This window comes from Anser cygnoides, chromosome 34 (genome assembly GCF_040182565.1).
Source record: "Anser cygnoides isolate HZ-2024a breed goose chromosome 34, Taihu_goose_T2T_genome, whole genome shotgun sequence".
Lineage (NCBI taxonomy): Eukaryota > Metazoa > Chordata > Aves > Anseriformes > Anatidae > Anser > Anser cygnoides.
In genome coordinates this window covers 1,545,372-1,564,863 of record NC_089906.1, presented here as the reverse complement: position 1 = coordinate 1,564,863, position 19,492 = coordinate 1,545,372, and the positions used below count along the sequence as shown (strand labels likewise).

Here is a 19,492-nt window from a genome sequence, read left to right as displayed (position 1 = left end):
CGGGGGAGCAGCGGTGGTTTCATGGGTGAAGCTACACTGGAGCCCTCTGCAGACATGGGATGGGGGAGTCTTGCCCCCCCCCCCCCGCCCCCCAGGTTCCCCAAATCATCCCCAGGCACCCAAATATCCCTCAGGCTCCCCAAATACCCTCCAGACCCCCCCCCAAATACCCCCCTTAGCCTCCTCAAATCCCCCCCCAGGCTCCCCAAACACCCTCCAGCCCCCCAAAACCCCCCAGCCTCCTTAAATCCCCCCCCAGCCTCCCCAAATACCCCCCCAGCCTCCTCAAATCACTCCCAGTCCCCCAAATACCCCCCCAGGCTCCCCAAACACCCTCCAGACCCCCCAAATACCCCCCCAGGCTCCCCAAACACCCTCCAGACCCCCTAAATACCCCCCCCCCGCCTCCCCAAATACCCCCCTAGGCTCCCCAAACACCCTCCAGACCCCCCAAATACCCCCCCCAGCCACCCCAAATACCCCCCTAGGCTCCCCAAACACCTTCCAGCCCCCCAAATACCTGCCTCAGCCTCCCTAAATCCCCCCTCAGGCTCCCCCAAATCCCCTCCACCCCCCCCCAGCACCTCCATAGACCCCCCAGGGCTCCCCTAAATACCCCCCCGCCCCCCCCCCCAGGGCTCCCCCAGACGGTGGTCGCGGGGGGGGGGGGGGGGGGGTGTTAGAACCGGGGCGGGGGGGTCCTGGCCTGCAGCTACCGGGAGCTGGGGGGGGAAGGGGGGGTCCGGCCCGGGGGGGTTCCGGACTACAGCTCCCGGCAGCGCTCCCGGCGGCATCCCAGGAATTCGCACCGCGGGATGGCGGCGCCGCTGCCGCTGCTCCAGGCCCCGCCGCGCTGAGGGGGCGCCCCGGGCCGGGCCGGGCCGGCGGGAGGAAGGGGAGACCCCCCCCGAACCGGGCTGGGGGGGGGGGGGGCGGCACGGGCCGGACCGGGCCGAGGGGGGAGGACCGGGCTGAGGGGACCGGACCCGGGCTGAACGGGACCGGACCCGGCTGAGGAGACCCCCGCCGGGCTGAGGGGTCCCGGGGGCGCTGAGGGGACCCCGCCGGGGGGCTCCGGGCCGGGCCGATGGCGGAGCCGCTGCTGCGGAGGACCTTCTCCCGGCTGCGGGGCCGGGACCGCCCGCGCAGGAAGAAATCGGACGCCAAGGAGCGAGGTACGGAGCGGGGGGGGGCGAGAAGCCCAACGCCGGGGGGCCCGGGGCACCCCCCCCCGGGATGGAGACCCCACCTCAGTCCCTTTGGGGTCCTTCGTGGTCCCCACCCCAGGGTCCCTGGTGCAGCCCCAGAGGGCTCCACATCACCCCAGGTCCCTTCTGTCCCCCCCCCCCCAAAAAAGGGACCCTTGGGGTCCAGTCCCCCGGGAATGGGACCCTCGGGATCCAGTCCCCCAAGGAGAGGACCCCTCGTTGTGGACCCGGCTCCCTCCTGCCCCCCGAGGAAAGGACCCCAGTGTCACACCGGGCTCCCTCCTGTCCCCCCAAAGCTCCCCACCACCCCTTTTGGCCCCAAGGAAGGTTCCCCATCACCCCGTGTCTCTCTCTGTGCCCTGCAGGAGTTGGGGTACCCCCCCCACCCCGGGGTGCCTCCTGCCCCACATTTCTCGGGGTGCCCTACGCCAAGCCGTGGGCTCGGCATCACCTGGGGGGAGATCCCGGGGGGCTACGGGGTGATGGATGGGGGGGACCATGCTGTGGGGCCTCCACCGATGCTGGCGCTCATTTGGGGTACCTGAGCTGAGGTCTGGGGTGGGCAGAACATCCCATGTGGGCGCTAAAGCCACAATTGGGGTGCGGGGGGGGGCGGGGGGGGGCTCGCAGCACCCCCTGTTCTCATCCGGATGGAGCGGGGGGTGCGGCTGTGACAGCATCTGGGAGGAATTGGTCCCGCGGGGGTGAGGGTGCTCCGGCGGGACGGGGACCGGGACCGGGCGCGGGTGCTGGTGTGACACGAGTGGGGCTTGTTTTGGGGTGCATGTGGGAGGGGTGCACAAGGGGTGCAGACAATCCGGGGTGCACAAATGCGCCTGGAGGAGCGCAGAGAATTGGGGTGCACGCGACCGGGGGGTGCAGGCCATGGGGACGGACGCAGAGCTGCCCCCATCGGGATGCGGCCGTGTCCCCGATGGGGTGCAGCAGGGCCCGGCTGAGCCCCCCCCATCCTCCAGCGAGCCCCCCCAGGATGGTGGGAGCGTGGCGGCGGGGCTGTCCGGCCGTAAACAACCGGAAATCCCGCTTGGCAAGGGGCTGCGTGCAGCTGCCTCCGCCGGCCCCGTGGGGCGGCAGTGGATTCGGGGCGAGGAGGGTGGGTGGCCCCGCGGGACGCTGGCGGGGGCGAGAGGGAGGGCTCGCGGCTGGCGTGGCAGGGACCCACGCCGAGCCCCGTCCATTCTCCCTCCTGCAGAGCATCCTCCACCAAGCCCCGACTCGCCGGTGGACCCTGAGGCAGCCCCGGCATCGTCGGAACCGGCCCCGGCAGCGCCCCGCAAGCAGAACTGGGCCCGTTTCTCCTGCGGCGGCCGCGATGAGCCCAGCGGGAGGCGGATGCCGGCTCCCAAAGCTTCCCCGGAGGTGGTGGAGGCCAGCGAGCTGGATCCGGCCACCAGCAGCCCCTGGCCTGGCGTGGAGCCACCCGGCGAGGAGCCCCTGGAGCCGGCGGAGGAGGCCGAAGCAGCAAACGGCTCCGTGGAGCTCGGCGGCCCCGGTAGGAGCCCAGGGCACGGCGCTTACCTGCAGAGCCTGGAGCGGAGCAGCCGGCACTGGGTGCTGTCCTCGGCGAAGGCACCGGGGCTGGACGAGGCTGGCGGCGGGGCCGAGGCTGAGGCTGGTGCGGCCAGCAGCGAGGGCGAGATCTGGTACAACCCCATCCCCGAGGACGAAGACCCTCCGAAGGCGAGCGGGGAGGACGTCCCCTGGGGGGGCAGAGGGACGGCAGAGAGCCCCGGACCCCGCAGCCCAGAGGAGCCGGCAGCTGGCAGGGCGCAGGCCTGTGGTGAGGGGCAGCGCGGAGCTAGGGGTCGGGAAGAGGGGGGACAGTGGTGGCCCCTGGTTCCCCACAGCCCTTGTCACCACGCAGGAGAGTGTCCCCTGGACCCCACAGTCTCCATCTGCAGCACCTTATGGTCTTTGTCCTTTCTCTGGCACCTGTGAGGCTTCCTGGACACCGAGGTCCTCAGAGCCAGTGGTCCCTTGTCCCCAGTGTCTCCTGGACCCCGTGGTCGCTGTCCCTTCCTTGCCCCCCAGGCCAGCATCCCCCCCGCCTCCACAATCCCTGTCCCTTTCTGCCCACCCCCCGGGATGATGTCCTTCAGACCTCACAGTCCCTATCCCCACCCTGTCCTCAGGGACATCTGGACCCCATGATCCCTGTCATCTTCACCTTCCCCCAGGCACATCCCATAGTCCCCACCCTTTCCCCATCCCCCAAAACAGGACATTGTCCTCCAAACCCCACCGTCCCCACGCCCAGGACAGTGTCCCCAGAACCCGACAGTCCCCACCCCACAACAATTTCCAGGGCGCCACCCCAATCCCAGCCAGGCTCCCGGTATCCCCCAGGTACCCGCTCACCTTTTCTCTCCCCCCAGGAAAGATGCCCATCCCCTGCGTGAGCCTGGGGACGGGGCTCGCCCCCCCGTCCCCCCCCGCCAGCCCCAGTGCCACCAAGAAAGGCCGCTCCCTCAGCAAAGTGAAGTCCCCGGGGACCGTGCGCCGCCTCTCCATGAAGATGAAGAAGCTGCCAGAGCTGCGGAGGAAGCTGAGCCTGCGCAGCCCCCGGCCACGGGGCCAGGAGGGTGGCACCTCGCCCTCCGACGCCCGCAAGGAGTCCAGCAACGTCATCAGCCGCTACCACCTCGACACCAGCGTGGCCTCACTGCCCCGTGCCAAAGCGGCCAACAAGGGCGGCTACTTGAGTGACGGCGACTCCCCGGAGCTGCTGGCCAAAACCGGGGCGCACGCTGAGCCAGAGGATGGAGAGGGCGGGCTGGACGTGGCCGCTTTCCGGCCCTACAGCTGCGGGGAGCTGCCCCGAGGCGGGCAGCACATCTCCGGGCTGGTCAGCGTCCACCTCTACGGCGTGCGGGACCTGAAGCTGCCGCGAGCTGAAGCCCGGGAGGTTTTCTGCGTGCTGCAGGTGGACGCGGCCAACCGGGCTCGCACGGCTCTGCTGCCCTGCAAGGCGGCTTTCCTTGGCCTCAACCACACCTTCAACCTGGAGCTGGAGAGTGCCCAGCTCCTCAAGGTGATCGTCTTCTCCTGGGACCCTTCCTCCTGCCGCAACCGCCTCTGCTGCCACGGCACCGTCGTCCTGCCCCACATCTTCAGAGGTGCGCGGTGGGGATGGGAGGGCACGGGTTTTTTTTTGGGGGGGGGGGGTGTGTTTCACAGCACAGCACCCCGCTGACAGCACCCCTCTGTTCCCCAGGCTGCCGGGCCCAGCAGCTGGCGGTGCGGCTGCAGCCTCGCGGCGTCCTCTTCTCCAAATTCACCCTGGTGGAGCAGTGGGACAGCCCCGGCGAGCGCGAGCCCCGCGTCTTTGGCGTGGAGCTGGGCCAGCTGGTGGAGAGGGAGAAGACGGCCACCAAGGTGCCCCTGCTCATCCAGAAGTGCGTGGCCGAGATAGAGAAACGGGGGCTGAAGGTGAGCAGGGGGCCTCGCGGTGACATCCAGCGGGTGATGGCCCAGCCGGGCCCCCTGTCACCGCTGTCACCGTGTCCCCGATTCCAGGTGGTCGGGCTGTACCGGCTCTGCGGCTCAGCCGCCGTCAAGAAGGAGCTGCGCGACGCCTTCGAGAGGGACAGTGCGGCCGTGACGCTGTCAGAGCAGCTCTACCCTGACATCAACGTCATCACGGGTCAGTGCTCACCCCACAGGCCCCCCCAGCACCCTTGGGGGGGCCACGCTGATGTCCCCACCCCGGCTTCTCGCCCGCAGGGATCCTCAAAGACTACCTGCGGGAGCTGCCCACGCCGCTCATCACCCCCACGCTCTACCACGTCGTGCTGGAGGCCATGGCCAAGCGGCCTCCCCGGACCCCGCCGGGCGAGCGGGACGCCGTCACCCTGCTCGACTGCCTGCCTGACGTCGAGAAGGTGGGTGGCCAGCCCTAAAACTGGGGCTGCTCGGCTGTGGGATTGCCGGGGCACCCCGCTGCCTCTCGGTCCGGGGCTCTCCTCCATTGCACGTCACCACTGTGGTGTCCTTATTTCTGGATGAGTGGCACCGGCGATGTGGCATGTCCTGGTGTCACCACCCCCCTGAGCATTTTTGGGGGTCTCTACTTCCCCAGCAGCCAAGCATTTTTTTTCCACGTCCTCGTTATTAGCTGTGGGATTCAGCCCCGGTGACATCGGGGACTGCCTGTGGCCGAAACATTTCCCCTCAGTGGCCCAGGGGCAGGGGAATGTCACCTGAGAGGGTGTCCCCGCTGACGCCACCCTGTCCCCCAGGCCACGCTGACGCGGCTCCTGGACCACCTCAGCCTGGTGGCCTCCTTCCACGACTTCAACCGCATGAACTCGCAGAACATCGCCGTCTGCTTCGGTCCCGTCCTGCTCACCCAGAGCCAGGAGCCTCGGCGCGGCGGCACAGGCACCCGCAGCTACGCCCACAGCGAGGACATCGCCAGCGCCGTCGATTTCAAGCGGCACATCGAGGTGCTGCACTACCTGCTGCAGGCCTGGCCGGGTGAGCAGGCTTCTGGGGGGGCAGCGGGGGGGGAGGGACGGACACCCGTGGCCCCCACCCTGGGGGAAATCTGTGCTTGGCCACCACCCGGGCCACCCCCTGGGGGGGTGTCTGTGACACCCTGGGGCTGTTCCATGGGCCACTGTCCCCAGCAGCTGCTCCAGGGGCCCGTGCCCCCCCAGCCAAACTCCCCCCCAACATCTCCTCCCCGCTCCAGTGCCACCAAACCACCCCATGGCTTCCCCCTCTTATCCTGACCCCCCCACACACGCTCTCTCCGCAGCCCCCCGCTCATCCCCAGCCCCCCAAATCTGGGAGGAGGCGCCGCCCGGCCGCCCGCGGCAGCCACCGCTGCGCTTGGACCTGCTGGACACGGCGGTGGTGGCCCGCCATCGCCCCCGGGGACCGGAGAGCCCCCCCAGCAACCGCTACGCCGGCGACTGGAGCGTCTGCGGCCACCAGTTCGGTGGCTACGACGAGGTGGCGGCCGGCGACGGCGAGAGCCGGGCCGCACACCGGCGGACCCTCTTCGTGGCCGATTTCGGCCTTGGTGACGAGCCCGAGGCGCCCTTTGGCCCCCGGCTCAACCTCAAGGACTTCGACGCGCTCATCCTCGACCTGGAGCGGGAGCTCGCCAAGCAGATCAACGTCTGCCTGTGACGGCGACGCCGGTGCCGGTCCTGGCGCCACCGGGAGAGCGACCAAAAAGCAGCACTTGCCTCTTGTTGCCTTCGATTTGCACAGCACCGAGCAGGAGGGACGCCGACGGAGAAGGTGATGCCATCTTTGGGGGGGGGGGGGGGCCACGGCCCCATCGGGGGACACCTGAGCACCCCCCCCCCCCCAAAAAAAAAAAAAACTGGCTGCACACAGCCCCCCACACACATCCACGCGCCGTTTTGGGGGGGGGGGGGGGGGGGGATGTTGGAGGCTCAGTGCCTCTTGCTCGGCTTTCTATGGCCAAATTTTGCCCTCAAGTGCCTGTTCACCCCTTTGCCCTTCCAACCCCCCCCCCAAGGGTGCTGCGCCCCCCCCTCCAAAAATCAGTATTGACAAGGGTCCATGACCTCCATCGCTCAGGCTACGTGGGGGGCACCCTCTCCCCCTCCCCATCTGCCCCCCACTCCCCCCCCTGCTCACGAGGGCTCCCCAAAATCCCCTCCCTGTTGCCGGCACCCTGAGGAGGGTGATGGCACTCCCTCCCGCCCTCACGGGTGGCAGCAAGGGCCCCCCCCCGAGCCCTCCCTTTTTTTCTGCCCCCCCCAGGGGGGTGCTGCCGGTACGGGAGCGCTGAGCTTTTATTTATTACTCGAGCTTCGTGTGCGTGCGTGCATGCGCGTGGATGGACGGCGTACGGCGGTTGCCTTCACCGCAGCCTGCAGAAAAAGCCCTTTTCACCCCCAAAATGAACCCAGCACCAGTGTTACGGGGGGGAGGGAGGGAGCCAAATGAATTCCTCCCCCCCCCCCCCCAAAAAAAAAAACAAAAACAGCCTTGCTCAGTATTAGCCTTACAGGAACCAGCTGAATGTGAAAGCACCGGCCCGGCCGGGCTGAGCCAGCAGTGTTAAATCACCCGGGGCAGGGGGTGCCACCAGGCTAGCGGGGGGCTTGGTGACAAAGCTGTCCCCAGTCCCCCCCCCCGATGACCTGACACCCACCCTGCCCTGCCCACCGCCTTGTCACTGTCACCAGCAATAAAGGACACAAGCTGCACTCGCCGCCGGGCTGTGTGCGCGTGTTGGTGTCCCGTCGGGGGGATGGCAGTCCCCAAAGTGTCACTTGTCCCCCGTGGCACCCGAATCGATGGCACAGGATGGCAGGCAGGGGCACATGGCGCTGCTTTATTGCCAGGGGACACCACTGTCCCCCCCCCCCAGCCCCAAGTTAGGGGGCACAGCACCAGCACCTAACACCCCTAACACCTCTTTTCCCCCATCCCCGGTTGGGGACAGGGTGGTGGCACCTCGGTGGCACCCAGCCAGTGCATCCTTCAGCCCCTTCATCCCTGCTGCTGGGCACAGAGGGACATCGGGGGAGCAGAGGGGACAGTCCCTAGACAGAGATGGAGCCCTCGCGGAAATCGGTCTTGCCGATGAGGGCGTTGACGAGGACGGGGTGGCCCTGGCGGCACGCATCCTGCGCGGCGCGGAGGACGGCGTCCAGCCGCTCGCTCTCCGGGCGTCCCACCACGAAGCCTTTGCCCCCGAGCGCTTCAGCCACCGCGTGGTAATCTGCGGGGAGGGGACAGGGACGTGGCTCTGTCACCTGCGTGACAGCAGGGTGACGCGGGGCCACCGGCAACGGCCCAATCCTCCCCAGTGCGTCATGGCCACCGAGCGCAGCACAGTCGGGGTGACACGGTGCCACCGGGCACAGCTCAATCCACTCCAGGGTGACTCAGGGCCACCAAGTGGCCCCAGATCAAGGGACTCGATCCCCCCCAGCAGCTCCCGTGTGTCGGGGACAGCGCAGCGCTCACCCAGGTACTCGAGGCCACATGCCACGTTGCTGCCCAGCATGGCCACCTGCTCCCGGGAGATCTGGCTCCAGCACGCATCGTTGCCGACCAGTGCGATGATGGGCGTCTGCAGGGGACAAAGCACGGGGCCACCGCGCCCCGGTGACAACCCGGAGTGGGGACAAGAGCCCAATTCCACCCCCCCGACCCCATTTCGGCGCTGTCTCACCTTGTGCCGCACGAAAGTGTCAAATTCTATGAGGCTGTAGCCCAGCGAGCCGTCACCGTAAAGGACCCAAACCTGGCAGGCGGCACAGGGGAAGGGACAAGTGACACGAGGCCAAGCAGGTGGCACCGCTGTCCGCGTGGGCCACCACATGTCCCCCCCCGTCCATACCTCGGCCTCGGGGCGGCAGAGCTTGGCGCCGAGTGCGAACCCGCCGCCAACTCCCAGCGTGCCAAAGGCTCCTGCGAAGACAACAGCCGGTGTCACCCGCGTGTGTCCCCAATGGTGGCAGCGCACCCCGGGCTGGGGGGTCCTCACCGGGGTCCAGCCAGGAGAGGGGCCGGCGGGGGCGCACAATGTAGGCGGCGGTGCCCACGAAGTCCCCCCCGTCGGCCACCAAAAGGCTCTCGGGGGGCAGCAGCGCGTCCAGGCGGTACAGCAGGTCCAGGGGGTTCAGGTGCTGCGGGGTGGGGGTCGCTGCCTTCTCCCTGTTAGAGAGGACCCCCCCCCCAAAAAAAAAGAGGTTGGTCGGGGTCTCCCCAAAACGGGCATGGGTTTCCCACCCCTTGCAAATGGGATGGGAACCCCAAAGAGGTCGTAAGGGGCTGGAATTTCTCACCCCAAAATCAACCAAGCCCCCCCCCCACACCCCGTACCCAAAATGGGGTCCTCACCCCCCAAAACGGACACAGGACCCCCCCGGCTATGGAAGCTGCCATCCCTGTCCCCGTCCCCGTGCACTGGGTGCTCACCGGTTCGCCTTCTCCTTGCGCTGCTCGGCCTCGCGCAGCCCCCCCAGCCAGTCCGCGGGGCAGGAGTAGCCCCGCAGCCGCCGCGCCAGCCCCACCACAAAGGAGGCGGCGTCACCTGCAGAGAACGCCCAGCTCATCACACCCACTCCAAAAAAAAACTCCACCCATCTACGTCAGACCCTAAACCTGCCCGAATTGGCTGCAAAACCCAGCTCTGTTGGACCCCACAGCTGGCTCGGTCATACCCCAAAACTGGCTCAGCTGAGCCCCAAAACCAGCTCAGTTATCGTAAGAATGGTTTGGACTGGGAGGGACCTTAAAGATCCCCCAAATCTGGCTCAGCTGAGCCCCAAAACACATTCAGTTGGACCCCAAACCTGGCTGAATTAGCCCTAAAACCCAGGTCTGCTGGACACCAAACCTGGCTTGGTTGGACCCCAAAATCTAGCTCAGCCGAGCCCCAAACATGGCTGAATTGGCCCCAAACCCCATCTCTTTTGGGCCCCAAACAGAGCTTAGCTGTCCCCCAAATCACCGTTGTCCCCCAAAACCACCTCATCCGACACCGACCCCATCTCCCAACCCCTCCACGGTGCCACCACCCTCCTCGGGCCGGGGGGACGGCGGAGGGGACAGGGCTGTCACCTTGCACGGCAAGCCGCGGCCGCCAGAAGACGTCGGCGTTGCGGAGGAGCTGCGCCCGGTCCCGGTTGACGGCCACCACGACGGTTTGGCGGCCGAAAAGGCGCCCGTAGGAGAGACGGAAATCACAGACGGCACCTTTGGAGGGGAAGTGGGGGGACAATTTGGGGACAGGGGCCACCGTGGGGTATCCCCATTCCTTCCCCAGCCCTGGGACCCACCTGCCAGCAGCACCAGGTCAGCCTCGCGGAGGGCGTCGCGGCGGTTCTGGCGCAGGAGCAGGGGGCTCTCAGGGGGCAGCAGCCCCCGTGCCGCCCCCCCCAGGTAGCAGGGGATGCCCAAGGCCTCCAGCGCTTCCCTGCATGCCCCAAAAGCGGCTCGATCGGCCTCAAAAATGGCTCGGTCGGGCCTCAGAATGGGCTCAGTTGGGGGCCCCAAAACTGGTTTGGTTGGACCCAAAACCAGCTCAGCTGAACCCTAAAACTCAATCAGCAGTCCCCAAAGTGGCCGATCCAGCCCCAAACCTGCTCATCTTTCCCTAAACCATCTTATTGTCTCCACATAAGCTCAGCCGTCCCCAAAGCGGCTTGGCTGTCCCCAGAGTGGCTCAGCCATCCCCAAGCCCACTCATCCAACCCCTGGATGATCCATCCCCAAAGAGGCTCAGTTGTCCCCAAACCAGTTGATCCATCCCCAAACCAGCTCGCTTGTCCCCGGACACGCTCAGCTGTCCCCAAACCATACCCTCTGTCCCCAGGCCCGCTCACCGGAGCTCCTCAGCCGGTGTGGGTGGCAGCAGAGCCTGACTGCCCACCAGCACCAGCGGCTTCGTGGCCCGGCTCACCAGTTCAGCACAGCGCTGTACCTGCCATCCCAAAAACGGCTCCGTCAGACCCCAAAACAGCTCCCTCGGGCCCCAAAACAGGCTCCCTCGGGCCCCAAAACTCAGTTCTGTTGGATTCCAAATGTGGCTTGGTTGGACCCCCAAAATCACTCAGCCGAGCCCCAAAAAACATCTCGGCCAATCCCAAACCCATCTCACCACCCAACCCCTCCACCCCAATGGTGCTACCACCCGGGTGTCCCCAAAACCCCAAAGCGGGTTGGGGGACAAAGCCAACCTCGTCCTCGGTGGCCAGCGGCACCTTCACAGGCAGCGGGGTGACATCCCGGGGCACCCAGGCACCCGCAAAGAGGTTATGGACGTAGTTTTGGAGGTACCTGTCAAGAAGGGGGTGTTTTGGGGTGCTGCAGCCCCTTGGGGTGCTGGCAGCACCCATTGGTGCTGGTGGGATGGCTGCTCACCACTGCACCAGCTTTCCCCGGATCCCCCGGGCGCTCTTGGCACCGCCAACCTCCTTCTCCACCACGTGGAAGGGGTAGAGGACATCGATGGGGAGCTCCACGAACACGGGACCTGTGGGATGGGGGTGAAGGGACCCCCACGTCACCCCCAAAAAACACATTTCAGGGAGGTGACATCAGCACCACCAAAAGCACCACGCCAAAACACCGCCGCCAAAAGCAGCGCCCCCAGTGAGACCTATGGGGGATGAAATCACCCCAAATCTTCCCCAAGGGAGGTGCTGGGGTGTCCCCACCCTTTACCGGGGGTCCCTGACTGCGCGGTGCTGATGGCTTTGCGGAGCGCGGGGACAATGTCACGGACGGTGCGCACCGAGATGCACGCCTTGCAGAGCGTCTTGAAGAGCGAGAGCTGGTCGATGTCCTGCAGTGCTCCTCGTCCCTGTGGTGAAAACCCCAAAATGGGGGAAATCTCCCCCAAAAAAGGGGTGGGGAGGTGGTTTTGGTCCCTTAAATCCCCCCTCTGCAAGCCCACCAGACCTTCTGCAGCGAGGCGGCCGCCCCACCGATGAGCAGCAGCGGCGACTCGGCCATCTGGGCGTTCTTGATGGCTGTCACCGCGTTGGTGACGCCGGGGCCGGCGGTGACAGCGGCGACACCGATGCGGCCTGCGGGGGGAGATGGGGGGGTGGGAGGTGGCCCCCTGGGCACCCCAGTTTTGGGGTTTGGGGCACAGGGGGCTGGCTGCGCGGTCCTTGTTTGTGGTTGAATTGGTTGTGGGGGGAGATAAATGGGGAGAGAACCCACTGTGGAGAGACCCAAAGAGAGTTTGAAGCCTCCTCCACTCAACCAGGACCCCAGCAAGATGGGACACCCCAAAACCCTCCACCCTTTGAGGAAGAGAAAGGTGTTGATCATGAGGCCAATCTCTCCTCATCCCATCAACACCACAGCTCCCAAATTAATTTTGGGGGGAATAAAGGGGGAGAACACCCCACGGACCGTCCCCGAAGACCCAAAGAGCGTTGGAAGCCTTCTCAACTCAACAGGGACCCCACCAAGCAGGGACACCCCAAAATCTTCCACCCTTTGAGGAAGAGGAAGGTGTTGACCAGGAGGTCCGCCTCCATCGCCCCGTCCGGTACCTGAGAGCCTGGAGACGGCGTCGGCGGCGAAGACGGCGGTGGCCTCATGCCGGGTGTCCACCACGCGGATCCCCAGCTTCTCGCTGGCCACTAGGATGGGCGAGATGTGGCCACCGGCCAGCGCAAAGACGAAGCGGACGCCGTGAGCCTTCAGCACCTCTGCCACCAGCTCGCCCCCGTACCGGGGGCTTCGGGGATCCGCCTGCGAGGCGAGGAGGACGCCCGCTTAGAAAACCAGGTGGATTTAACCAAAACGGGGTGGTTTCACCCCCATTTCGCCCCTACCTTGTGGAGGAGCCGGTAGAGGAGCCCCAAGCGATACGCCACCACGAGCAGCGCCACTGCCGTCGCCGCCAGCAGCCCGGCGCAGATGCAGCCGATGAGGGTGAGCAGACCCATGGGGACGCTGGGGAAGGGACACGAGGTGACAACGACGCCCCCAAATTGTCCCCGATGAGAAGCCCCGGCACCGCCAGGCAGGGTGGCACCAAACGGGAACTCCCCGGCGCCAGGGACAGAGTGGAAATGCGGCACTGGCTCCGGGATGGCGATGGTTAATTAAAGCCGGTTAATTGAACCCATCCCATTCCCACAGGCACCCCAGCCTGAGCCCAAAGTCTGCTCATTTGCATAATTGCAGCCTAACGAAGACATTCCGGTTACTTATGCCATGACCGTGTAAAGACCCCCAGGGAAGAGGCAGAGCTGGCGAGCACCAAACCCGGCCCAATTTCCCCGAAAACACAAACCATTTTAGCACCCGGAAGCAGGTCGGACGCCAGATTTTCCCCCTAAACCCCAATTTCCCCCATTTTCACCATAAAAAGGCGGGTAAGCATTGCCACAAAGGCGAAACAGGGGGGAAAAAAACACTCAAATCAGGCAAAACAGCAGCAAAACCATCGCTGGCTGGGACAAAACGCCGGTGACAATCCCTGGGGGGGGGGCTCCGCATCCCGTAGGGAATTGGAGCGTCCCCCCCCGAGGGGCCGGGCGTTATAATTTTGGGGTGCGGAAATATGTGGGTGCAGCCAACCCGGCGAGCTTTTCGGGTCGGTGTCCCCCCCCCCCCGCCTCCGGGCACCGTACCTGCTGGGTGACAAGGAGGTGACCGGAGGTGACCGGAGGTGCGGACGGGTCCCTGCGGGGACGGAGACGAGCTCAGCCCTGGGTTTTTGCGCCCTAGTTCGCCGCAGAATGGGGACAGGGACAAGTGCCTCCGTGTCCCCGCTGTCCCCTGTCCCCACGGCCACCCCCGTCCTTGCGGCCACCTGTCTTCTTGGTCACTCCTGTCCCTGCGGTCACCCTGGGCCCGTGGCCACCCTGTCCTTACTGTCCCCCCCCCCCCCGAGAAGCCACCCTGTCCTGTCCCCTGTCCCCGTGTCCCCAGAGCCCCCCCTGTCCCCATGCTGTCCCCCCTCCATGCTGGGGGCACCACCCCTCCCCAGTCCCATGCCACTCCCCGGTCCTATGTCCCCCCCGCGCCACGTCACCCCTCTCCCATGTCACCCCCCCCAGCCCCATGTCACCCCCTGTCCCATGTCAGCCCCCCATGTCATGCCCCCCCAGTCCCATGTGTCCCCCCATGTCACCCCCCCCAGCCCCAAGTCACCCCCACATGTTCCCCCCAGTCCCATGTCCCCCCCATGTCCCCCCCCAGTCCCATGTCCCCCCCCAGTCCCAAGTCACCCCCCCATGCCCCCCCGCCCCATGCCCCCCCATGTCCCCCCCAGTCCCATGTCCCCCCCCAGTCCCATGTCTCCCCCCAGTCCCATGTCCCCCCCCCAGTCCCAAGTCACCCCCCCATGCCCCCCCGCCCCATGCCCCCCCATGTCCCCCCCAGTCCCATGTCTCCCCCCAGTCCCATGTCACCCCCCCAGTCCCAAGTCGCCCCCCCGCCCCATGCCCCCCCCAGTCCCAAGTCACCCCCCCAATGTTCCCCCCAGTCCCATGTCCCCCCCATGTCCCCCCCCAGTCCCATGTCCCCCCCCCAGTCCCAAGTCACCCCCCCATGCCCCCCCGCCCCATGCCCCCCCATGTCCCCCCCAGTCCCATGTCCCCCCCCCAGTCCCAAGTCACCCCCCCATGCCCCCCCGCCCCATGCCCCCCCATGTCCCCCCCAGTCCCATGTCACCCCCCCAGTCCCAAGTCGCCCCCCCGCCCCACGCCCCCCCCAGTCCCATGTCACTCCCCCATGCCCCCCCCAGTCCCAAGTCGCCCCCCCCGCTTCCCCCGCGTCCCCCCCGTCCCATTACCCCCCCGTAATCCCCCCCCCCGCCCCGGCCCCCCCCGGAGCCCCGCCGCCACCTGCCCGCTCCGGAAGCGCCGCCCCCCGACGAGGCCCCGCCCACACCTGCAGGCCCCGCCCCCCCGCCCCCGCGTGGCCCCGCCCCCTCACCCTTCCCCGCGGACCCCGCGCGGATCCGCCCGAACCACGTGACCTCCCGACGCCGCTCGCTCCTCCCGCGCCCGCCCCGGGGGGGTCACGTGGGGGTTTGGGCTGCTGATTGGCTGCTCGAGGAGTGTGGGCGGGCCCGGGAGGGGAGGGGCGGTGGTGGGGCGGGGCCAGGCGGGAAGGGGCGGGGCCAGGGAAGGGGCGGGGCTTGGCAGTGGGGGTTCCCAGGGAGTCTCCTCCCATGGGGGGGGGGGGGTCACTGGGGGGGTCACGTGAGGGTGGTCATTGGGGGGGGGTCACCTGGGGGTTGTCACTGGGGGGAGGTCACTGGGGGGGGGTCATTGGGGGGGGATCACCTGGGCGGGGTCTCCTCTCATGGGGTCTTCTATGGGGTCTTATATGGGAGGGGGGTCTCCCATGGGGGGGTCTCATGGGGGGGGTCTCCCATGGGGGTCTCTTATGGGGGGGGGTCTTATATGGGGGTTATTCTATGGGGGGTGGTCTCATATAGGGTTATTCCAGGGGGAGTTATCATGGGGGGGGTCTCATACGGGGTCGTACGTGGGGGGAGGGGGCTCACAGAGGGGTGTCTCCCATGGGGTTTCATACGGGTGGCCTTACATGGGGGGGGTCCCATAGGGTCTCATATGGAGGGGGGGGCCCATGGGGGGGGTCTCGCATAGGGTGGTCTCCTATGGGATCTCATATAGGGAGGCTCATGGGGGGGGGGGGGCTCATATAGAGGTCTCCCACGGGGTCTCATATGGGGGGGGTCTCATAGGGGGGCTTACATAGGGGGGGGTCTCACGTAGGGTCTCATATGCGGGGGGGGGGGGAGGATGCGTGTGCCCCTCCCGGGCAGCCGGGAATCTGCCCCCCCCCCTCCCCTTCCCGTTCCCCTCGGAGTGCCGGGAGAGGCTTTTGGAGGGCGGGGGGGGGGGGGGGCAGAAATTCCGACCCCGTAGGAAACTCCGGTGCTCCGTCACGGCGGGGGGGGGGGGGGGGGGGGGGGGGCAGGAAATCCCCGGGGGGGGGGGACGGACGGGACACACCCTCGGAGGAAGTGCCGCCCCCCCTTACCCCCCCCCCCCCCCTTTACATCCACGGTGCTCCCGGGCTCCCCCCGCCCCCGATGCCTCCGGTTCCTCCCCGGTCTCTCCCCACCCCCGGGGGCTCCCCGGTGCCGGTCTGTCCCCACCCCCGGGGGCGGCGGGGCGGGGGGGGGCACTCTCCGGTCCGTCCCCCCACCCCCCCACCCCGGTCCCGCTATAAGCGAGGCTCCGGAGCCGGTCCCCGCCGTGATGCCGCCGCCCGCCGACCCCGAGAGCCCCCCCCCGCCGCCGGCGGCCCCCCCCCGCTGCTGCCGCTGCCGGGACCGGGCGGCTCCGTGCTCCCGGGGCCGCCGCCGCCGCCGGTGCTGCCGCCGCCTCCTCCCGGTCCTCGCCGCCCTCGGAGCCGCCGCTCTCGGGGCCGCCGCCGCCGCCGCCGCTCTGCTGGGGATGCTCCGGGGGGAGAGCCCCCCCCCCCCGCAGGTGGGCACCGGGAGGGGGGCGTCTGTCCGTCTGTCCCCTTGCCCGTCCGTGTGTCCGTCCCCTTGGCCGGCTGTCCGTGCGTCCGGCCGGCCGCTCCCCCCCCCGGTCCAGGCGTCCGTCTCTTGTCAGCCTGGCCAGGTGTGTCCGGTTGTCCGGCCGCCCATCCGAGTGCCTGCTTGTCCGTCCATCTGTCCGTCCCGTTTTCCATCTGGCTGGGCGATGGGGTGTCCGTCTGTCCGGGTGTCTGTCTGTCTGGGTGCCCAGTTGCCTGTCCATCCACCCAGGTGTCCGTCTGTCCGTCCAAGTGTCCCATTGTTGCCTGTCTGTCCACCCGGGTGTCTGTCTGTCTGTCAGGCATCCAGCCGTCCAGGTGTCCAGTTGCCTGTCCATCCACCCAGGTGTCCATCTGTCCATGTGTCTGTCCGTCCAGGTGTCCGGTTGCCTGTCCATCCACCCAGGTGTCTGTCTGTCCGTGTGTCCATTTGTCCAGGTGTCCGGTTGCCTATCCGTCTGTGTGTCTGTCCGTGTGTCTGTCCGTCCAGGTATCTGCTTGCCTGTCCATCCACCGAGGTATCCGTCTGTCCGTGTGTCCATCCATCCAAATGTCCGGTTGCCTGTCCATCCGCCCAGGTGTCTGTCTGTCTGGATGTCTGTCCAGCCGTCTGTCCAGGTGCCCGCCCGGTCTTCCGTCTGTCCGTCCCCCTGCCTGCCCAGCTGTCCCTCTGCCCGTCCCTCTGGGGGCCCAGGTGTCCATCTGTCCTGCCGTGCATCCCGGGCATCCGTCTGTCTGCCTGGGGCCTGTCCCTTGTGTGTGTCCATCCGTCTGTCTGTCTGTCCGTCCCCCCTCCTTCCAGGTGTCTGTCCATCCGTCTGTCTGTCCGGTTGTCCATCCATCCCCCCTCCTTCCGGGTGTCCATCCGTCCATCTGTCTGTCTGCGTGTCCCTGAGATCCAGGGGGTGTCCACGTCCGCAAGATGGGGATGGACGGACGGACGGACATCAGGCCTCAACCCCATCCCCCCGCCTCAGTTTCCCCATCCCAAAAGGACCAATCTCCCCCCGACCCGGGGGTCGTCCCCTCCCCTGGGACCCCCCACCCCCCACCCCAAATACTCTCGGGTGCTGGAAAGTCCCCAGATCCCAACTTCCCCTTCACCGGTGGGGGGGTGCTTGTGTACGGGGGGGGGGAACGCGGGCCGGGGACATCTGGGTCCCACTGACACCCCCTTTCCCCTCCCGCGCAGGTTGCAACGGCCGCCCACCTGCTGCTGAGCACCGGTAAGTCCCGAGGCCACGGTGAGGGGCTGTGGGGTGCTTTGGGGACACGGGGTGGGGGACAGGGGGACACGGGGACGCAGCGGTCCCCTCCCCAGGCAGCTCGCCCCGTCATCTCGAAAGCGCCGCGCGGGTTCCCCCTTCCGACCTCAGAAAGGAAACGGTGTCCCGGGCCTGGAGCATCTGGGGGTGGCATGGGGCGGCCGCAGTCCCTGGGGCGTCATGGAGTGTCCCCAGGGTGTCACGGAGCACCCTCCGTCTCCGTGGTCCCTGGGGCATCACGGAGCATCTTCCCTCCTTGTGGGGCGCCGGGGCGTCACGGAGCGTCCCTTGTCCCCGCGGTGCCCAGGGCGTCACGGAGCAGCCTCCGTCCCTGTGGTCCCCGTGGTGTCACAGCCTGTCCCCAAGGTGTCACGGAGCATCCTCTGTCCCTGTGGTCTCCGTGGTGTCATCCCCCGGGGGTGCCTGCAGGGCTCCATTGCCCAGAGGGGCCACCCCAATCCCCGAGGGGCCACCCCAATCCCCATCCAGTCCCACCTCCCCGCAGCCCCCTCACCCGACTTCTGGTACCCAGGGAGGGGCTGTAGCACCCATCGTGGCCGCCCAGCTCTCACTGGGGGCAACCCATTCCCAGCAGGCAACCCCATGTCCCAACGGGCAAACCCCGTTTCTCCTCGGGGCCACCGTTTTCCCATTGAGGCCACCCCATTTCCCACCGGGGGCACCCATTCCCTACTATGAACACCCATGGGCCCCCCCCATTAACCCCCGTCCCCCCCTTTGTGTCCCCCCCAGGCTCGCTGGCGGTGTCCTCCAGACCCATGTGGCGCTACGAGGAAGGCATCAGCGGAGTCTTCCTCAGCAGCGACGTGGAGGCGACGGCCGCGGGGCTGCGGGTGGCGGCGGGGGGGCTCTATCTCCTCTACGGCCAGTTCGCCCTTGCCTGCACGGCGGAAAATTGCCCCCCCGGCAACGTCACCCTCCAGCTCCGCCGCGCCGGCTCAGCGCCCCCGCTGCTCTCCGTGCCGCTGGCGTTGCCCAGCGGCACTGAACCCGGCCCGGCCCGCTCGGGTTTGGCTCAGGCCGTGGGACAGCTGCAGCCCGGCGACGTCCTCGACGTGGCGCTGGTCGGGGACATCAACGGGGACGAGTGGCAGATGGCGCAGGACCAGCGGGAGGGCAATTTCGTGGGGCTGCTGCGCATCGCCGGGGGGTGACGGCTGGGACGCGGCCCCTGCTGGCACGGAAAGGGGGCCCGGAGGGGTTTGGGGGCGGTCACCCCCCCGGTTGGAGGTTTGGGGACGTCGAGGGACATTGCTCACCTCCATGCCTGGAGATCTGGGGACATCAAGGGACATTGCTGACCTCCATGCCTGGAGATTTGGGGCTGGTGACACCCCTGCTCAGAGGTGGGGGACATCAGGGGACATCGGAGACCTCCACCCTTGAAGATTTGGAACATTAAGGGACATTGCAGACCCCCCCATTGAATATTTGGTGCTGGAGATCCCCAGCTTGGAGATCTGGGGACATCAAGTGACTTTGCAGACCTTCGTGCCTGGACATGGGGGACACCAAGGGACCTTGCAGGCCCCCCTGCCTGGAGATTTGGGGTACTGAAGCCCCCTCCGTGGGGACATCAAGGAACCTTGGAGGCCCGACCCTCATGCTGGACATTTGGGGACATCGAGGGACCTCACAGACTCCCATTTTGGGGACAGCAGGGACTGTGGATCCCCCCCCAATGCCCAGAGGCATGGGGGGTCCCTGCTGCCTCCCCCCTCCTCCCCCCCCCAGCCGGCCTGGGGGGGGCCCTCCCCCCTTAAGTTATTGTCTGGTACTCGAAGCCACTTTATTTATTAATTAAGTAAATTTATTTATGGTTCCTGGTGCTCCAAAGTGGCTTAATTTCCCCCTAAAAAAGGAGATTCCCTGAAGTCCCCCCTAGAGGGGGAGCGGATTCCTGGACTCCTACGTGCATGTGCAGTTTTGCATGTGTGTGCTCACACAAGTAGGTGTGCAAATGCACATGCACATGCACATACATCCCCGTGC

The 19,492-nt window shown here is 67.2% G+C and overlaps 3 protein-coding genes across 6 annotated transcripts; 2 read left to right on the top strand and 1 right to left on the bottom strand.

Moving 5' to 3' along the window:
- The first annotated feature begins 756 nt into the window (after positions 1-756).
- Positions 757-7,425, top strand: SYDE1 (synapse defective Rho GTPase homolog 1). Its single transcript, XM_066986533.1, has 8 exons — positions 757-1,175; positions 2,422-3,009; positions 3,605-4,345; positions 4,444-4,658; positions 4,746-4,872; positions 4,953-5,110; positions 5,468-5,705; positions 5,989-7,425. The coding sequence occupies exons 1-8, from the start codon at positions 1,088-1,090 to the stop codon at positions 6,363-6,365; spliced, it is 2,532 nt and encodes an 843-aa protein (XP_066842634.1). The 5' UTR covers positions 757-1,087; the 3' UTR covers positions 6,366-7,425.
- A 96-nt stretch (positions 7,426-7,521) lies between these two features.
- On the bottom strand, positions 7,522-14,709 carry ILVBL (ilvB acetolactate synthase like). 4 transcript variants are annotated; one of them, XM_066986548.1, is made up of 17 exons: positions 14,648-14,709; positions 13,325-13,376; positions 12,521-12,641; positions 12,236-12,437; positions 11,631-11,758; positions 11,394-11,532; positions 11,091-11,202; positions 10,907-11,006; positions 10,553-10,650; positions 10,007-10,143; positions 9,789-9,923; positions 9,144-9,258; positions 8,710-8,879; positions 8,563-8,633; positions 8,395-8,466; positions 8,187-8,292; positions 7,522-7,938 (listed from the first exon to the last, which is right to left on the bottom strand). In XM_066986548.1, exons 3-17 carry the CDS (start codon positions 12,632-12,634, stop codon positions 7,760-7,762), a joined length of 1,878 nt encoding a protein of 625 aa, XP_066842649.1. In that variant the 5' UTR covers positions 12,635-12,641; positions 13,325-13,376; positions 14,648-14,709; the 3' UTR covers positions 7,522-7,759. The 4 variants fall into 4 exon arrangements, with proteins under 4 accessions (XP_066842649.1, XP_066842647.1, XP_066842648.1 ...); XM_066986546.1 differs by lacking the exon at positions 14,648-14,709 and adding an exon at positions 14,543-14,590; XM_066986547.1 differs by lacking the exon at positions 14,648-14,709 and adding an exon at positions 14,547-14,580.
- A 1,031-nt stretch (positions 14,710-15,740) lies between these two features.
- Positions 15,741-19,322, top strand: LOC136788287 (uncharacterized). Its single transcript, XM_066986573.1, has 3 exons — positions 15,741-16,162; positions 17,407-17,440; positions 18,233-19,322. Exons 1-3 carry the CDS (start codon positions 15,932-15,934, stop codon positions 18,652-18,654), a joined length of 687 nt encoding a protein of 228 aa, XP_066842674.1. The 5' UTR covers positions 15,741-15,931; the 3' UTR covers positions 18,655-19,322.
- Positions 19,323-19,492: the final 170 nt, after the last annotated feature.